At 37.2% G+C, this 20,231-nt stretch overlaps 2 protein-coding genes across 5 annotated transcripts in view; one reads left to right on the top strand and one right to left on the bottom strand.

Annotated features, from left to right (window-relative positions):
• Positions 1-13,427, bottom strand: LOC113110937 (zinc finger matrin-type protein 3-like). The gene is made up of 7 exons (XM_026275231.1): positions 13,292-13,427; positions 12,013-12,224; positions 7,786-8,141; positions 7,360-7,503; positions 6,204-6,370; positions 4,928-5,022; positions 1-3,773 (listed from the first exon to the last, which is right to left on the bottom strand). Exons 2-7 carry the CDS (start codon positions 12,128-12,130, stop codon positions 3,565-3,567), a joined length of 1,089 nt encoding a protein of 362 aa, XP_026131016.1. The 5' UTR covers positions 12,131-12,224; positions 13,292-13,427; the 3' UTR covers positions 1-3,564.
• LOC113110936 (phosphatidylinositol 4,5-bisphosphate 3-kinase catalytic subunit alpha isoform) overlaps positions 12,403-20,231 on the top strand; it is a 19,354-nt gene continuing 11,525 nt past the window's right edge. Inside the window, exons 1-9 of one of the 4 annotated variants that reach the window (XM_026275227.1) lie at positions 12,403-12,489; positions 13,519-13,712; positions 14,600-14,705; positions 15,961-16,370; positions 17,007-17,216; positions 18,399-18,649; positions 19,122-19,367; positions 19,569-19,654; positions 20,101-20,206. In XM_026275227.1, the coding sequence (XP_026131012.1) occupies positions 16,019-16,370; positions 17,007-17,216; positions 18,399-18,649; positions 19,122-19,367; positions 19,569-19,654; positions 20,101-20,206 (1,251 nt within the window). In that variant the 5' untranslated portion in view covers positions 12,403-12,489; positions 13,519-13,712; positions 14,600-14,705; positions 15,961-16,018. Of the gene's footprint in view, positions 12,490-13,518; positions 13,744-14,599; positions 14,706-15,960; positions 16,371-17,006; positions 17,217-18,398; positions 18,650-19,121; positions 19,368-19,568; positions 19,655-20,100; positions 20,207-20,231 lie in introns of those variants that run through there. The other 3 variants (XM_026275228.1, XM_026275230.1, XM_026275229.1) reach the window with 3 other exon arrangements.

A 20,231-nucleotide genomic window follows, 5' to 3' on the forward strand; every position in this document is an offset into this window, starting at 1 on the left:
TCTAATTACACTTCAGATGCAGCTTCTGTTTCCTCTGCAGTGGAAAGATGAAGTTTGAATTCATTTGATTGGTAACAAAAACTAGTTTCTCATCTTAACTGACATAATTGAAACAATGTAAATATTTGTGAAAGATCACACATAAAGTTAGGGGGGAAACTATAAACTCTTAATTGTCCAGGAAAACTGCAATCAGCAATTGTGTCATCTCTAATAAAAAGCCAGTTTAATGGCTGCATATCAAGCCAGGTAATGAACTAATATGTCCACGAGAACGACACATTTTATTACTATATTACAAACACACCCAGTATGCTGACAAAGTACCGAAAAACTTGTTCAATTAAATTTATTAATACATTATATTGCATTCAAAATTTGAGTGCCAGGACGGTTTACAATAAAGTTAAAATGTTATTTCATCTGTACTGTACATTCAAGACACTGAACCATTGTTTAATAGGGAAAAAAAGGAAGAAGTCAGATAAACATCACATCGTCTGTATTGCACTCAGACCTGAAAAGGCAACCACTATATAAGAGAATGTCCAAAGATGTACCTCAAAATAAAATGCTTCTGCTAATCCTCCAGAAAACATTTGTGAAATACTACTCTCAGTGTAAATTAAAACAGAGGTATTTATTGATGGGAAAAAAATCATGATTGGCTTGAAGGGAATTCTCCCTTGGGGAGATCCCAGTGTCCCAGTCCCTGCTGGTGTCCTTTGGGAAGGTCTGTTTCCAGATAGGGTCACAACTTCCTGACTGCACAAAACACAAAACAGGATATGGCTTGCCTCTGGTGAACCTCTGGGAGCAAATACAGCGGCTACCAGTAGAAAACACCACCACAGTTTTTATTTTAGCTATAGTGGGATAATGCAGGTTCTAGTCCAGCCTGCAACATGTTCCCTCTCTCTAACCATTCCTCTTACCTTTCTGCTGTATTTGTCCACTTTTATGGAATAATCTGCACTATGAACATGTTAGATGAATATTTAACATGTTTAAAATGCAAAGTCATCGTTTTAAATGTCTATCAATATATACATATGAAACATCTCACCACATTTATATAAAAAGAGCTTGACATAAATGGTCAATATTTTGAATTTGGATCATATTCAAAGCAGAACAACATGAAATGTTCAACATCACAGTTGAGTAGGCTTTATACTCAGAGGCACATTTAAGATGACTTCACCGCTCCACTGAGTCCATTAGTCCGTCAAGCGCTCCCGTAAGTCCCTTGTGATGATTCCAACTGTAAACATTTGATTTGAATGAACATAGATGCCTGTGTAATAATATATAGCATGACTTGACTTATTACAATACTGTCTTTTCCATTTCTTAAGTGCAATTCAGTTCTGCAATGGTCCTTTTCTTGCAGTGCAGTCATCCTCTTAATCTGTACAAGCAGCAATAATTTCATGCAGAAATAATACTAAATCTGTAAAGAATTACAATTTCAAACATTTAGTGACAATGGACTTCAACTCTGAAGAGTGGTTTTATAGCTTATTTAAGGAGTTATTGAGGGCAACAAAACAAACATCCAGAGTAAAACTGGGTCGCTTACTCTGTTCATAACATTATAAATGTCTTTGATAAAATATTTATAGCCTTTTAAGTGATAAAATCAGGGAAGGGTGATGTTTATGCATAAAATCATGCAGCCATGAACAAACAACATAAAGCATCTAGAATTTTTAACAGCTCCTAATTGTCCCGATGTAACTTTAAGAAACAGTTCACCGAAAAATTATAATTTGCTGAAAATTTACTCCCTCTCGGGATATGCAAGATATAGATGAGTTTGTTTCTTCTTCTGAATAATTTTTATGAAATGTAGCATTACATCACTCGCTAACCAATGGATCTTTTGCAGTGAATGGGTGCCGTCAGAATGACACAGCTGATAAAAGCATCACAATAATTCACAATTCATATGACTCTGGTCCATATATTACCATTTTGTGAAGTGAAAAGCTGTGTGTTTGTAATAAACAAATCCATTATTAAGATATTTTCAAATTTATTTATAGCTAAATATGAGTCTCTATCCATAATGTAGCTTTTTCTAATAAAAAAAAATTGTTTTGTCTGAGAAATAAGCTCCTTTAACAAGCAGAAACGGAACACATTATAGATGTAAAATTGTGTCAGGGCAACAGGGGATGGATTTTTTTTCATTGTAGTAAACATTATGGATTATGGACTCATATTTTGGCCGGAACCAATGGTTTTGAGTAAAAATTCTTTAATTGTTTATTTCTTACAAGCATGCAGCTTTTCACTTCACAAGACATTAACTGATGGACTGGAGTGATGTGGATTACTTGTGGATTATTGAGATGTTTTTATCAGCTGTTTGGACTCTCATTCTGACGGCACCCATTCACTGCAGAGGATCCATTGGTGAGCAAGTGATGCAATCCTACATTTCTCCAAATCTGTTCTGATGAAGACCCATTTCATCTACAATTGAGCTAAATATTTGAAAATGTTCATCTTGGATGAACTATTCATCCAAGATAGTCATGGTTTCCTCAATAAATATTGGAGATAAAATATTAAAATAGATAAGCTTTTCTCAGATAAGCTTTGGTAGGCCAACGTTTCAGAGGGTTGTGACTGAGGTAGGGTCTTGGTCAGCACAGACCTTATTAAAAATAGCCATGCTTTCCATTTCTCCCTTCAATGTGGGGAGAGATTCTCTGGGGATAATCCAAGATGAAAATAAACAACAATCACCCAAATAATTTCACACTGAAGTGTGCTGGTTAACAATCTCAGATGTACACCCCGAAATAGACCAAATCTCCCACTACATCTAGTAAACATGTGCAAAGCCAGACGGACGTAGATCTATTGTCATCGCTTTCATAGTACATTCAGCAGGCACGCTGTGGATTCTCCTGGGAATGCAGTCTCTAATCTGATGGGCAGAACGACGGCGTGCGTTCTCTAGCTCCTGAAGAAACACAGTGAATCTACGGCTCAGAGTGAGTAGGATTGCCACTTATGCTTGTTTAGAAAACTGATTGCTGCTAGATTTGTCCCTTTTTGAGGCATCAACTTCACGCAAAGACAGCTGAGAAAAAATACGTACACTTATTACCTCTCCAAAGCAAGTCAGAGGTGATGTTAGACATTAAAATTAAATAAATTATTCAAAAATTCTAGACATATACATAAATACTGAAAGTATAATCCAGAGCAGTATATTATAATATCTGTGTACTTGCTCATAAGATGATTTAGGTGAAGTATTGAGTACTTTCATGTTAATTATGAATTATAATTATTTGCCAGTTGATCCTTAATCTGCATTTATGAGCGTTTGAAACTTTCTGTTAGATATCTCTCATATTCCAAAGTTTCCTAAAACATCCATGCCACCAATTAACAGTCTATCTGGCACAAAATAAACCTTTTCAGTGTGCTCATTATATCAAAATTCCTAACGTCATCTTTCATTTTAAAACAAAAGTGGCTACTTCAAGAATTGCAAGATTATTTGTCCAGGTTCTGGGAAGCGCTGATCACTTTGGTTGCTTCTTAAGTGTATCCCAGATTCTCCATCTCGCTACGGTAGCGTTGCTCGGACACTCTGCTTTTGTGCTGCTTGCTCTCCAGGTGCAGGCGAAACTCTGCTTCCTCACTGGCACCTGAGTTACACATGGAGCAGTAGAACTGCCCGCTGGGTGTGACGCACATTGCTAGGTCTCGCGGGATACGCTGCCTCGGCCGTGGGTTGTAGTAAGGGCCTGAAACAGCATGGGAAACATGTCAGGTCGTGTGAATGAATGAAACTTCAAATAAATGGCTGCATGACTAAGCTTATATTACAAGGTGATGAAATACACATTGAAATGCAAAGTCACGCTGACTGGGGTTTAAGTACAAAAATTTTTTCCAAAATAATTAATTTACATTTTTAGAAGAAGTTCATACTTTTTGTTCAGCAAAGATCAGTTTTCAATATTTTTTTTTAATGCAAGTAAGTGACAGTTTGGATTGCAAGCTTTTAACAAGAATAATAAAAAAGAAGCATGTTTCAATATTACAAAACCTATTAAGTTGGAAAATCACCATACTTACCTAATTAATACACGCATAATTCAGAACTGAGGAATTTTTTATTTCCAGTTCACTCTGTGAATCTCAATTCAACTGAAGTAAGCAAGATGCAAATTAAAATTTAAGTACATTTTAAGATGTTTATGTAACTCCAAGAACCACCTATAGAAATGTATATTATTTAATTGATATATCTCAGCTAATTTATTTTTTAACTCTGGCACACACACTTTGAGGCTCATCATGTGTTTATTATAAGAGCAGATGTCCTTCACCAGAGGGAAACATCAGTGCATCTCCGGGAAGAGCGATGCACTTGGTTTACAAATGCACAGTTTCCAGTCAGAGTCTAAAAAGTATTTTTTAACTAATACACATATTATTTTGAAAAAGCATATATTTAGTTCTTTTTTCCATTGATAAAATAATATGACATGCAAAGCTAACGGCTTCACTGATAGAATGCTATAGCATGTGTTTTTGTGCGTATGTGAGGACAGGAGTGCGGGGCAATGGGGGCAAGCGTGTGACTGAGATCTGTCATCGTGTGGGTGACGTTCTTGAGCCTGGGCTGACGTGGGGTGGAGTATCGGCTTACATAGACCAAAGCCTTGGCGTCTGGCCTGCATTTAGCGAGACTAGCACATTGTGCTACATTAGCACAGGCTGGCAAACTAACACGCACAGCTGCTGCCAAGGCACTGATCGCAAATGGAGGTTTTGCCCCAGAGCCTGGACCACTGAGCAGAAAACAGAACCCGAGGGATCGTCTCAGGGCAAGATCAACATGATGGCAAAAATCTGTCTCTCCTAAACTATCGGTTGAGATCAGACAGAGTACCTGGCAGGGCAGTGTTGATATGACCCCTACGGTTCTTCATTAATCTGTACTCGTATCCTTCTTTCCGTGGCCGTCTCTGAGCATTGGACAAGTCTCTGGAAAACACATGATAAGAAAACACAATTTACCATTTAGTATGGCTAAGAAATAAAGCTTATGTTTTTCAGCCTTTTGATGATATTATATGCCTTTATATTTATGTAATTGCTATTATGTAATTTCTTACATAAACATTTATTTTTCTGAGATGAATCCAAATATTTTAGTGAAATAATCTAAGCAAGAATAATAGGTATATATACATATATATATATATATATATATATATATATATATATATATATATATATATATATATATATATATATATATATATATATATATATATATATATATATGTATGTATATATATATATATATATATATATATATATAAATAAATAATAAATTCATAAATCTGTAATAATATTTCACAACATTAAAGAATATTCTATTTGAGCAACACAAAGAAGATGTAGGAACCCTTTTCATGTATATTCTCAAATATAACAATACAATTTGAGAATACTGCATCAAAACCTACAAAAATATTTACTTAAATATTTGAATATATGAACAAATTACATGTATATTCACAAATAAGTGCATCGTTCATTCATTCAGATATAACAGTGCAATTAACAATATTGCTGCAAAACAGTAATATTTACCTGTAAAAATATTTTCTACACATTTCAAAAATGGAATCAATCGAAACATGCTATGAAGAGGTTCTGTGACCAATTAAATGATCATTCAAATAAATTGATGAATCATAGTTTTGAATAAAAAAAAAATCTTTTTTTTTTCTTTTTTTTTATCAATAAATAAGCTAATTTGCTTTGTTTTGAAGGGAAGGATTTAAACCTAGCTTAACTAGCCATAGACATGTTAGCTCAGATACAATCAGACGTTTGGAGTATCTTCCTGTGGTTGTTATCAGGACAACCCAACAGTACTATTAAAATGCGTGCCCCACTTATCAATGCAAAAACAGCCTGAAGATAAAGTTAACAGGAAAAACGTCTTCCCTTATGCAAAACGTCCTACTAGTTGATGTAAAATGTGTACAAGGATTTTCTTTTTGTCAAGATTTGAGGTTGATATTCATACAAGTGCATAAGTTATGCAGTCTGCATAACTGATGTCTCATTAAAAACACCACCCTCAAACATGGAAAGATTTCCCACGTTTAACGGCTGTCTTATCTGGGAGCGTGTGGGAGTGACAGACTCACAAGGACGTGGCGTTCTGCTGTGCCTCGGCCAGCCGCAGTCTTTTGGCGTGGTTCTTGCCCTGATAGTGTGCCTGGGCCACAGCAGGGGAGCTGAAGGAAGCGTCGCACAGCTTGCAGTAGTCATTTTCCGTGGCCAGTATGACTCTGCTAGCACCCTTAGAGAGTGGCTGCAGACGGGACAATGACAGTACAGCTTTCAGAAAGAGTAGAGCGTTGAAAGGTGTGCGTCTACACCGGGACGTCTCTGATTACGATCTGAGTGAATGGATGCTTGCAGAGTGACACCGCATGATCAAACTGCACTTAAAGATATTCCCAGATATCCAAGATAAACAATTGTTTTAAATCGTAACGATAGTTCACAATATCACTGTTTTATTGTATTTTAATCAAATAAATGCAACCTTGGTGAGCATTAGAGACTTCTTTCAAAACATTGAAACATTTTACAGACCCCAAATTTTTCTGAGTGATGATGCAAATTAATCGCTGAATATGTTCATCAAAATGGACAGGTTAAAGTCTAATGGAAATAATCAAATTTACGAACTCTAAAGTCACTTTTGTGGTGTTTATTTTAAAGATGTGACTACGACAAAACAACAAGAACAATCAAAAACTTACGTTTCAAAAACTCTTCATCTGCCATTGGTCAGAAAAACAGGCACAGTGTAGTTCCTCCCCCAAAATTCATTCAGTCATTAATTGACTGAGCCTGTGTTATTATGGCTCCATTTTCCCTTTGCTAGCTTCCCCCCTCACCCCGTTCACTCAAATATGCATCATTGCTTCCGTTGCACTAGTGCCCACTGCTGGCGAAACCCAGCATTCTGTTTGTATACAGGTGTGCTTGGGCTGTTTCAAATATTTTTTTTAATAATAATATATCGCAGGGTTGTTTGGAGTGGGGGTAAATTAAACATGATCTGCAATGTTGTCAGTCACATTGCATTGTGGTCTATGGAGCAGCCTGGGGTGTACATATGAATTAGACTCACTTCCTCACTCAAAACCGAGGTCTTGAGGGTCTGTCCATAAAAACTTCACAAGAAGTAAAGCATTTGGTGACACATATTGTCCAGCCCTATTTGCAGACAGCCTGTAAAAAAAACACACTTGCTTGGACAAAAATGCACCAGATAAGAGTCATAAGTACCTGGTTGGCAGTCACATTTGCAGAATCTGTGGGTGGAGTGGCTGAGGGTTGCTGGGAAACAGGCTCTACCTCTGGTATTCTAATTGGAGGTGGCTGCTGGCTACCAGCATAAAAATTGCGCAGCTTCTTACTGTGGTTTTTCCCCTTTAGACAAAACAAAGGACTGATTACATGCTTTCTTCTTCATTGCAACAAAGATTTAAACCAGTATTTAGGCTCTCAAGAAAAACAACTAACTGAAAGAAACAGAAAGTGAAAGTAAAATTTCCTAAACACAATATAAATCAAGACAAACTATTATTTTGGTGTCATCAGGCATTGTGCAGTCTAAAACCACTTTGTTGACATTAACAGAATGTAAAACCGTTCACTATTCTCTTATCATATTTACATAACTCATGGACCATTACAGGAATTTTCGATTACCTGATAATGTGCCTGAGCCTGCTGGGCAGAGTTGAGAGTGACGTTACAAAGCTTACAGTACAGAGGCTTGCAGAGCTCTTCCAGAGTGGCTTCCTGGTCAGCACCCACTGCCTGAGCATCTTCTTCAGGGGGCTTGGGACTGAGGACGGGGGGCACTGGGATGGGTGGGTTAGGCGGCAACTGGAGATGAGGGGGCGGCTTTATGGCTAGAGGAGAGCAGTGTGGGAACCGCAAGGGGTCCGGCGACATCATCACCGGTGGAGGACTGAGGTTCTGGGCCGGGGTCATGACCTGGAATTGCTGAGGTGGCGGCTGACATATCAAACTAAGAGGTGGCTTTAGAACGGGGTCTGGACCTGGAAAGTCAAATTAAAGCAAAATTAATTTAAGTGTCAGAGTGGGTAATACACTTTTAAGGGCCTTTCACACAGAACGCATTTTTGTTCCAAAGCTCTGCCTCTGATTGTTTTTAAATACTAAAATGCATTGAGCTCTTAAAGGTGACAAATCATCTAACTTTTTCTGTGTTTAAGTGCTATAATTGGGTCCCTGGTGCATCTACCAACTCAGAAAACATGAAAACATTTTTTTTGGTAAGCCTTTCTTTGCAAGTGCAAAAAAAATGAGCTGCTGAGATTTTGCTTCCCTTGTGACGTTGAAAGGGGATCTTATTATTTTTGCCTCTTAATATGCAAGTTTCTACCCACGGCCCCACCATTGTGTTTTCACAAGCGACAACGGTGTACCAGTTCTGATGCAATGGTGAAAGTTCGAGCACAGCATGCTGCTAACGGTTCTGTCTTTGGCTGCACTGATGAGCCCAGAACATTATTCGGAGTACCAGCCTCAGAGCAGACAAGAGAGCAGTGGTTTATTGATTTATTTAATGCATATTACGCTGCTGTCTGTCAAATAGATCTAATATAAACATGTGATTTCTTTCCCAGCCGTTTACCTTCAAAGATATAACTGACTATTTTTGTAACTTGTGTGTTTTTAACAAACTTGTGTGTATTTGACAGTTTAAGTTCAATAAGACATGAAAGAGAACTCAGTTTAGTACTCACAGAGAGACATGCATGGAAACAGTGTTTCTGCTTCCACTCAAAATAGGTATGTTCAAAATGATATAATAAATTATATTTTGAGCTGAAACATTAGACACATTTTGGGGACACCTGAGACTTATATTACATATTGTCTTTATTGACTTTTACATAGATCTCCTTTAAGAAATACAGTTTCTAAAAGGGAACTGTGCCATAGGAGATTCCTTCTGTGCAGTGGAAAGTTTCCATGGATGTAAAAGTATCATTCATGGAGCAATAGAGGCCAATAGAGAAACATTATTTTTGTGAAGAATGAAGGATGAAATCTTGCTAATATCTAAATTTTTTCTCACAGCAGTGAGATTAAATGTAGAGAAAACAAAAGGCTTTCTCCTGCTTCTTAAGTGATTCTTCTGAGAAAAAGACTCCAGTACTCTCACGTGTCTCTTCTAGTGTTTCAGAAGAGGTCTCAGTGTTTTCAAGATAGCAAAGTCTGAAATCAAAAGTCAGATATTTTAATATGAACTCAAACAAATACCAACACATTCCTTCAAAACCAAATGTTCATATTGTTTGTTTGTTCACATCTACATTCCTAAATATTTAAGTGAAACATAGCAGAGTTCCTCTGCTACATAAAACAGAGATGTAAAAGCCACAAATTAGTACTGCAAATGATTCATTTTAGTAATAGAGCGGATATATGAGTGAAAGAGTGAATCTTTGCCATATAGCGTCCTGCAGATGTGATTAGGGCTGACTCCTGCCTCGTGAACTCAGCGCATGTCTGGTGCTTCGGCAGATCTGAGGCTGAGCGAGAGGGGGGTTGGAGAGTCAGCTGTTTCGTGGCTGTGTGATATTTCCAGTGTATCAGTTCTGACGGGATCATGACAACAATGATTCAGCCGACTAAAATAGACATGAGAATGTGCCAAATGGTTCTGTTTCCGGTTGCTTGGACAGTGGCAGCATCTTGGAATTCTTAAATACCCCAGTGTTTATATCCATAAATGGAGCTGTTAATATATTTCCATTTTAAATGTTTATTTTCAATAATAAAAAAAAATCTATCAGGTGATTATTTGAATGATCTTTGTCTGGTGCAATTGTGCTAAGATATATTTTGCTCACACTCTTGCAAGTCAAGATATAGATGAAGATGATATTTTCTTTAAAGAAACTGCTTTGGAAAAATTTAGCATTAAATCACTTGCTCACCAAATGATCCTCTGCAGTGAATGGGTGCCGTCAGAATGAGAGTCCAAACAGCTGATAAATGCATCACAATAATCCACACCACTCCAGTCCATCAATAAAAGTCTTGTGAAGTCAAAAAGTCTTGTGTTTGTAAAAAAAACGAAATCATCAGAAAAAAATTAAAAAGGTACAATTTCAAGCTTCTGGCCAAAATTCCAGTCCTAATCCATAATGATGCTTCCTCCGATTAAAAAAAAAGTCAATCAATTGTTGTGCTTTCACATGAAAATCCACCCATGTATTTGTTTACAACTGTTTTGGGTAATAAAGGATCAAGGATCACAGGAAAAAGAGGATCCATTCGTGAGTAAGTGATGTTATACAAAATGAATGAAGAAACAAAGTCATCTTCATCTTTTTAATGGTCAGAAAGTAAGTTAATTTAGGGCATATTTTCATTTTGGGGTGACCTATACCATTAGAAAACTGGACTATGGTTGCTTTTTGTGGGTCATGCATTGGTCTAACTATGAAAGAATAAACTATGAACTTTTAGTCTTACTTGTAGTTGTCTCTGCATAATCATTTCACTATTACATAAAATCCAGTGGCCTACCCTTTTATATTTCTCTTTTTTTGACCTGAAAACAAACCTGATATCTCTTGGTCATCAGAGAATACAAGCCCAGAAATAGGTCTAAGTAGAACCTACAGTCCCAACTCAAGGTCAGCCACAAATTCCTGCTCTCTCCATTCGGATTAAATCCACTGATTTTGGAAGCAATGCGACGTTTAGTTGGAACACGACAACAAACATCTGGTCTTTCATCAGGACAAGGAACAAAGATTTTTAGATTTAGGGAGGATTGTTCTCGTTGGGCATCTATAATGCAAGGTACGCAGGGCACATGAGAAGGTACAGCAGTACTATCACTTGATGCTCCAGGTTGTTTTACACCACTCACTGCTGCAAAACACTACTAAGCTGTTCGTGCATTGTACAATTGTTCTTTGACAACATCAATTATTGAGAGCAGAATAAATGCATTACATGCATGGTTGCTCTCTGTGCACATTTGCAATGATTATTACGATTACACATTTCATCCTTCTGTTTTGGCAGATGCTTTTCAGTACTTTTATCAGAGCTGTACGGTGTCTACTTCATCCAAACAGTGCTATCATGTAAAATAAATAAAAATTTACCATTTTTATTTCCTCTATGGCCTTTTTAATTAGATGTCACATGAATCCACTGCCAAGGACTCCTCTTAAATAAAACCCACAGTAGTAACCTTGTGTTTTCTGAGGACATGGATTGCAAATTGTGACGCTATGGACTAAACTGGGACGTTAGCCAAAAATCTTCAATTACCTTAAATGTCCCTTCATATATGTATTGGTTTCATATGTAATCTAGACTAAAGTGTGACAATGAACATGGGCAGAAGCTACCAGATACCTTTCTCAACTTGCCTCATACTCTATTCTGCATAATTTCCCATTTAACAACAAAACAAAAAAAGTATAAATCCATGTTCAGTGAAATTTTTTTTTAATCTTATATGCATTATTATTATTATTACTTTTACTTGATCTAATGCAACCACATATCATTCATGCAGAGTTTACGCAATATATCAACATATAATAGAAATAGAATGGCATAAAATATAAAACGTGTACCTGATGAATTTCAGTGAGATTTGAAATATGTTAGTCATGTACATAGTGTTCCATTAACATTTGATGTGCCATGGTCATGTGGCAATGCAGATAGGGATTTTCATTCTCAAACTGTCAGTGGTTAGTCTGACATCAAGGCTCTTCTTCTCATAAATCTTTCCATTATTTAAAAATAAAGATAGGTCCCTAATTAAGTCCTATTTCAAACCAATGCAGTGCATAGCAAATTTGATGCAGAGCATCAGTTATAACGCAATGCAAGGAAAATCATTTCGGAAAAATTGTCCGATCTTACCTGTCATCCGAGGGAAATAATGGCTGCAGTCTCCATAGTTTACAGGCTGGGAGGTGTAGATATCGCAATAGTCAGTACTTGGATAAAAAGCATCCCTGTTCTTTACATTCATCGCCATCTTCCCTGCATCCTTCCTAGCTCTCTCTGCTGCTCAACTTCTTCAGACGTGCGTCGCATGCTTCAATCGTCCAGCAGGGGGGTGTTTTCAATCGCTAAACAATAGAAATACGTCGGAAATGTTGTATAAATGAGACAGAGGGAGATTTGAATTATAATTCATGCATTGAAAAACGGTATCCGTAATCATACTTCCACTGGTCGCAAATATAGTGCAATTTGCATTAATGTTTCCCTCAGCCTAGTTGGTACAGTCCATCTCCTATCGAAGTGAGAATCTGATTGACGATTCAGCAGCACGCGCAAAGAGAGGATGTGCGAGCCAGTGACTTTAACGGTGTGTTAAGTTGTCAACTCGAGGTACTGTACTTCATTACAATTAAATTTATTACTTAAATACATTTGTACTTTCCGCGAGTAGTACTGAACATGATTAGTTGCATTTTACTTATTTTATTGCATTTACTCAATTTCCAAGGCTACTTTATGCTCATTTCGACGTTCAAACTACAAAGTAAATATTTATTTGGAATAATCAACAACAAATTTAAATGACATATTAAAATTAATTGGGAAAACTTATTAAAGTATGTCACAGTTTTATTTAAGGATGTTTTAGCAAGGTCCTTGACTACGACTTTTAACTAGTCAGTCATTCATAATAATAATAATAATAATAATAATAATACAGAGGATAATTTATTTGTATTTTTACACTAAATAAATAAAAGCATAGTACTGTCAATAAACAAACTATCTATTGTAATTATAAATATTTTATTAAATATGCAAGTATCCATCCTAAAATAGCACAGATTAAATAAAAACAAACAAACAAATAAACTATATTTATATAAAGACAACGATGAAAAAAATTGCTTATGCAGTCTAATTTATTAATATTGTAATATTTTTAAACATTTTTCTATTCATTTTCATTCTTTAATACATTCAACATTTATTATTATTTATGCAATCGCAGTTCTTGTGTGCCTATAGCATCAAGCAGTCTGTTTTTGTGTATATGCAGCTACATCAGCATACATTTGAAGTCTGAAGATGGCATAAAATATCATATTTACGATTTCTAGGGATTCCTGACAAAGATTCACACGTTATTTCGGTTGTTTAGTACGTGTTTGATGAACATATGGCTAGATACCACAGTGGGATGATCGATTTGAAAAAAGGGAGTTCACAGGGTTTGTCGTCCTCGTTCGTGTCCCTCTCCCTCTTCAGCAGCCAGTCACTGATCCCTCGCACCTATCCGGACACTTTGGTGCTCGTTTATTCACAGGACCTCCCTTATACCATCGTGACAGCGTTCCTGACGACTTTTATTCAATCCATCGGATATTGGACATCATGTAATTCGTCTTTCTCCCTCAGTTATGAATGCTTTGTGTGAAAACACTGCTCGCGATCCTCCTCCGCCGCCGCTGCTGCTTCTGCTGTTGTGATGATGGAGAGGCGGTGCGTGTCAGAGCGGGGCGGCTAGAGGCCCAGCAAAGCCCCGCGCTGGATTTACTACCCTGACCGAGCGACTGAACACCAACAGCGGATTACCTCACAACAACTCATCGGTACATACCCACATTAGCTATACCCATGAACGTGAGATATCTGTTAATTAATTCATTGTTTGAATAACAACTCTGGTGGTCTTTATAAAATATATGCGTCGTTTCAGAGTACAATCGAATGAAGCGTAATTGGCGAGATATTACAGCATATTTGATCTGAAAGTTATCGGGTTAGCTATAGCGGATTAGCCTAGCGGCTAGGGGGGCTAAATGAATCAATATCTTATTGTTTAAATAAATAAGCTGTCTTTAATGACTTAATTACACGTCAACCGATACTTTGTCTTATTTTGGAGTTTGTAAACTCTTTGACAAATATAAATGGCAGGTTTTTTTGTCTGGGTTTGCTAGCTGGCTAATTATGTCAGGTAAGTTATATGAGCTTTCCAAATGTGTTGTTTGCTTTAATAAGTTATATTATGTTTATAATATGTGTTTTAATGGATTTAAATACTTCAATCGTTTCTTATTATACATTTCAGTTTGTTTGTTGTTTATGAAACTCTTGTTTAGCGGTGTAGCAGTAAGCCGGTTTGTAGTAATGTTTCTGCTCTGTCATGATTCAGGTGTGTTTGTTTTGACTAGTAGTTTCAAACTAATAAACCTAATATAATATTAAGCTATTGTAATAAACGTGTGTATCTATAAATAGTTAATTTTAGCAAGTGGTTCTTTGTCATTGTGGCTTAGTCTATTCATATGCAAGAATGATAAACCTCTTAATCATATTATCTTCCCATCTCTGTCACTCTGAACACTGCTGGAGGTTTGTTGTTGTTGTTGGTAGTGTTGGCATGGGCATCGGTTGAGCTGTTTTTGCTAAACTGAGCAAGCTAGTCCACTTTTTCCACTAGACACTGAATGTTTGTCCTTCTTGCTGTTGTCAGTATAATTTAGTGGATCTGACGAGAAGTTATAAAGCAAACGGATCAGATGGAGGTCTGAGCTATGATGGACATTTACTTTTACAAGTGCCCCTAACATCACAATAAGGTAAGCAGAAATACCAAATCTTATGAAAATAATGATTCCTCAGTTTTTTCTTTCTTTCTTTTTTTTTTTTTTTTTTACTGTGAAGAGAGAAAAATGAAGCAATCAAAAGTGTGAGAGCATGAAGTGGTTACAACCGTGGCGGTACTAAGATTCACAAAGCTCTGTAATAAACATTTGCATGGTGTTTTACATGAACAAACTGGAAGAACTGCATAGGAGCATAGTCAGGACAAAGATCTGACGTGTTCATCTTGCATGGCCTAGTTTTAAAATCCAATAATTTCAGATCACACATTAACATGGTGAGAGGTGCTGTTTGTCAGACGAGTGAATGGCTTTCAGCAGTCTTACACCCAGGAGATGCATAAGTGTGTCTTTTTGTTGGCACATGTTTTCAAGGAAAAACAAGTCATCCTCTTCAGTAAGAACTGCCAAATGTTTTTGGCTCTATGTTGTTTGGAAATATCGCTCCTCTCTCACAGAGTGATACATTTCTGTCATTGCTCAGTGATGTTGGATTGTACTGAACTTCCTGTAAGCATGTTTTTTTAATTAAGACTGATGTAAGCGATGTGACTGCATTAAATGACTCGGTTGTCTTCATGGTTTAGTACTAGTGTGTGTGTGTCTTTAAGGTACCATTCAAAAGTTTGGGGCTGGTAAGATATTTTACGAGATATTTTAAGATATTTTAAGACATTCTAAGATGTTTTTTTTTTTTTTTTTTTTTTAAGAAGTCTCTTATGCTCACAAAGTCTGCTTTTACTTGATACAAAATACAGTGAAAACACCTGGTTATTTGTTGTTGTAATATATTTGTAGTGTATTTCTGTGATGTAAAGCTGAATTTTTTCAGCATCATTATGCCAGTCTTCAGTTTCACATGATCCTTCAGAAATCATTCTTATACGTCGATTTACTGCTCAAATGTATTTTCAATATTGAAAACAGTTGTGCTGCTTGATATGTTTGTGGAAACATCTTACAGACCCCAAACTAGAGTATAACACAGGTTAATGAGTAGCATCACCATTGTTATGTTCAAGTTTATTATGCTTGTTTGTGATCAGTGTCCCTGTTTGTAACTGACTTTGTCTCTCTAGACCTAATTTGTTTGTTGGACATGCTGACTTGTTTATCTGAGGTGTAGTTTGCAATGCTGAACATTGTGTCTTATCTGTTGAGTTTATTAAAAACAGTGCATGATGTTAGACATGTTGCCAAAACAAACTTTATTTGTCCTGTTCCCCTTCAGGAGAAACAGCGGTTGGAGATTTTTCTTCCCCTATTAAAGACTGTGAGGACTTCACATCATGCCTCCAAGACCCTCCTCGGGAGAACTATGGGGCATCCATTTGATGCCCCCCAGGATTCTGGTGGACTGTCTACTGCCCAATGGCATGATCCTGACACTAGAATGCCTCCGGGAGGCCACTCTCATCACAATCAAACATGAACTGTTTAAGGAGGCTAGGAAGTACCCCCTCCACCACCTGCTGCAGGAGGAGACCTCCTATATTTTCGTCAGTGTGACGCAAGAGGCAGAGCGTGAGGAGTTCTACGATGAGACGAGAAGACTTTGCGACCTTCGGCTATTCCAGCCCTTCCTAAAGGTCATAGAACCTGTAGGGAACAGAGAGGAAAAAATCCTCAACAGAGAAATCGGTAAGACCACACATGGGCTGCTTTTTCCTTTATTTACTTTATGCATAAGTTGAAACAACTTAAAAAGCATTTTACTAATGACAGATGTAGCAAATTTCCCTAAATCCCTTTTTCTGAAAAATGTGCACTACCATTCAAAAGTTTAGACTTGGCAACATTAAACTGATCAAATTGACAGTAAAGACAATTATAATATTGCACATTTAAAATGAATTCTGTTCTTTTGAACTGTCCTTTCATCAAACAATAAAAAACGTGTTGTGGTTTCAACAAAAATATTAAGCAGCACAGCTGTTTGCAAAATTGATAGTAAGAAGAAATGTTTCTTTTTTGAGAAGTATATCAGCATATTAGAATGATTTCTGAAGGATCATGTGACACTGAAGACCGCTGATGCTGATAATTCAGCTTTGTGTCACAGCAATAAATTGCTTTTTAAAATTCTTAAAATTTCTATAAAGAACAGTTATTAGTTATTGTAAATTTTAATGCTATTCACGATGTTACGGTTTTACTGTATTTTTACTGACCCTAAACTTTGAATAGTAGCGTTATTTGATTCAGGAAGTTATTCTCTCTTCTCTTCTGATGCTGTTCTAAGATGGTGGTTTTTTTCTGTGTGTGTGTGTGTTTCAGGTTTTGCCATTGGCATGCCGGTGTGCGAGTTTGATTTAGTGAAGGATCCTGAGGTGCAAGATTTTAGGAGAAATATTCTTAATGTCTGCAAAGACTCAGTAGAGCTGCGAGATGCCAGTGGGCCACACAGTCGAGCGCTGTACGTTTACCCTCCGAACGTGGAGTCTTCACCAGAGCTTCCAAAGCATATATATGGCAAATTAGACAAAGGTAGGCTTGTACTATTATTGGAATGTTTCTGGTTATTTCAAGTTGTGGCATGTTGTCAGTTACAGAATACTGAGTGATGCCTGATCATGTAAATTAAAAAAGTCTTTTTTTGAGCTATGACGTTCTTAGTTCTTTCGAAGTGAGAACTTTCTAGGCACTTCTGCTTATGAATTACCAGTGTGATTTCTGTGGGCAGAGATTGCAGAACTCAACTGCAGAACAGTGCATTCCGATTCTAGGTCCCTTCCTGGTATTATATATAAATTTACAATACAAAATGTATACATTAATCAGTGTTTTCCCCCCTTTTTTTTTTTTTTTTTTTTTTTTTTTTTTTGACCAGTATTGTGTTGTGTCATGACTTGTATGTGAGCATAGAAAATAAGAGCTATTTGAATATACTGCCTAATGGAAAATTGACTTATTTTGAACCAATATATATAAAAAAAATAAATGTTTTGAATTCGTTTTTTTTTTTTTTTTCATTATTTTTCAGTGGATTAAAATGCATTAGAATAAAGTAATTAAATATAATTTTAAGAAAATATAGTATAAGTATAATCAATGATTTTATATTTTATATAAATTTTTTGTTACCATGCTAGTCTTATGCTAGCACATTATTGAAGAGGTACTTTAAAAATATTTGTGCATGCTGCATGTACATTGTTTAATTGTGCTGCCCAACGGCTTGCTATGCTTTGATTGTGTGTTTATTATTACACACTGACGGACCAGTCGACACTATTGACTGTGGTAATAGACAGCATGCCACAAATGCTGCACATTGATTCTGGGGTTGGAAAGGACATGGAATGTTTCTTTTTATGGGTTGTAGCCAATAGTTAAGACTTTCCTGGAATTTTTGTGTTGCAGCCATTCTGTTTTCTTTCTTACGTGGACGGGCTTGTGTTGTAGTTGGAGTAGTCATGAAGCATGTGATGCTTGTTTTTGATTTTGCCCTCTGTTTCCTCTTAGCCCGGAGGAATGTATGCACAACTACTCCATTACATTAATTCCCTGACAACTTCATCGGGATGTGTTCAGCCTTCAGCTTTGCTTTTTTACACACTCGGTTGCCATGTGGGATTAATTGTTTGTTCTCACATGCTTGATGCCCGAAGGAATCAATTCAATAATGCTGTTCCTGTTAACGCTCCAATCTTCTTATTTGTGCGCTAGGTCAAATCATCGTGGTTATCTGGGTGATTGTTTCTCCCAACAACGACAAGCAGAAGTACACACTTAAGATCAATCACGACTGCGTACCTGAGCAGGTGATCGCCGAAGCCATCAGGAAGAAGACAAGGAGCATGCTGCTGTCAGCCGAACAGCTAAAGATGTGCGTGCAAGAATATCAGGGCAAATACATCCTGAAAGTCTGTGGCTGTGACGAGTATCTGTTGGAAAAGTACCCCATCAGTCAGTACAAGGTATTTAGACAATTTCAGCCTCACTAAAGTACCTCAAACGCCAACTATTGCATACGTGTTTTTGAATAATAATCTGTTATTCAGTGAATGAATGCAGCTTTTGCATTACTTTTTTTTTAGTTCTCATGCTGCTTTTATCCAATACATATTTATGGTTTGGGCACTGATTATTTAGCCATCTGAAATGTCTGGTCGTCTCAGATTTTTCAAGGTTTTGGCACTGGCCATTTGTTTGTTTCAGGCTTTCATTATCTCAAAACCTGCCAGTACGCAGAATGCTAATGAATAGTCTCAGTATCCGGCTGCATTTGAAGTTTTGTATTATCCCAACAAAAACCACTGCCAAAATTAGAGTTGAGGACACTAAAATAGCTCTGGACATTTTGGCTGACTTAACGGTAAATGAGATGTGCTGATTATGTGGCTTTATGAACGAAATCTCTCTCTGTTTATCTCTTTCTCATTCTTTCAGTATGTACGGAGTTGCATTATGCTGGCTCGGTTGCCGAACCTCATGCTTATGTCCAAGGACAGCCTTTACTCTCAGCTGCCTATGGATAACTTCACCATGCCCTCCTACGCCCGCCGGATCTCCACCGCCACGCCTTACATGAACGGAGAGGCCTCCACCAAATCACTCTGGACCATTAACAGTACTCTGAGGATACGGGTCCTCTGCGCCACATACGTTAATGTGAATATTCGGGACATTGACAAGGTGCTTAGCTGATGTCTTTTTGTATTCTGAAAGTCTTTTATTATACAAAGAGCTTGGGAAGTGTTTGGTAAGATAGCAGAAGTTTGACATTGTGAAAGAACAGGAAGCTGTTGGTGTGTTTCTTTTAATAATTGTTTGACCTTTCTGCTCTAGCGTTTTCTTGAGGCTGTTTGCTCATAGGTTTTCACCTTTTTGTATCAGATTTATGTGCGGACAGGGATCTACCATGGTGGAGAACAGTTGTGTGATAACGTCAACACACAGCGCGTGCCGTGTTCAAACCCAAGGTACTATGTGATCACTTGTCCTATCTGATACAACTGTTGAGTCATTACTGAGAGAAAGTGTCTGCAAAACTGAAATAGGCTTCCATACGTCTTTGTAATGTAGTAAAAACCAAAAACACCCCACCTTGTCTCATTTCAAAATATCCCCCTCATTTATGCTAAATTCACTGCAGAATGTGTGAGTGGCATTGTACCACTCATGTAAACCAATAGGTCCATGCTGTCAGTGGGTAAATAGATTTACTTCAGTCTTGTAGGACCTGGCCTTATGATAATTAGTCATATTCATTTCTCCCGTATGCCAGTGATTGCCCTCAGTGCACCAGAGGTTGCCAGACCCCTGATGTCATGCTTTATATTATGACTTCTAAAAGTGTTAGACATTTGAAATACAGAATGATACATTTAAAAAATGTACAACATGCTGACATTATCTCTGTTTCCAGGTGGAACGAGTGGCTGACCTATGACATGTACATTCCCGACATCCCCCGGGCGGCTCGCCTCTGTCTCTCCATCTGCTCGGTGAAAGGAAGGAAGGGGGCAAAAGAGGTAATGACTTACTTTTCTGTAAAGG

This window comes from Carassius auratus, chromosome 11 (assembly GCF_003368295.1).
Source record: "Carassius auratus strain Wakin chromosome 11, ASM336829v1, whole genome shotgun sequence".
In the NCBI taxonomy this organism is placed as follows: domain Eukaryota; kingdom Metazoa; phylum Chordata; class Actinopteri; order Cypriniformes; family Cyprinidae; genus Carassius; species Carassius auratus.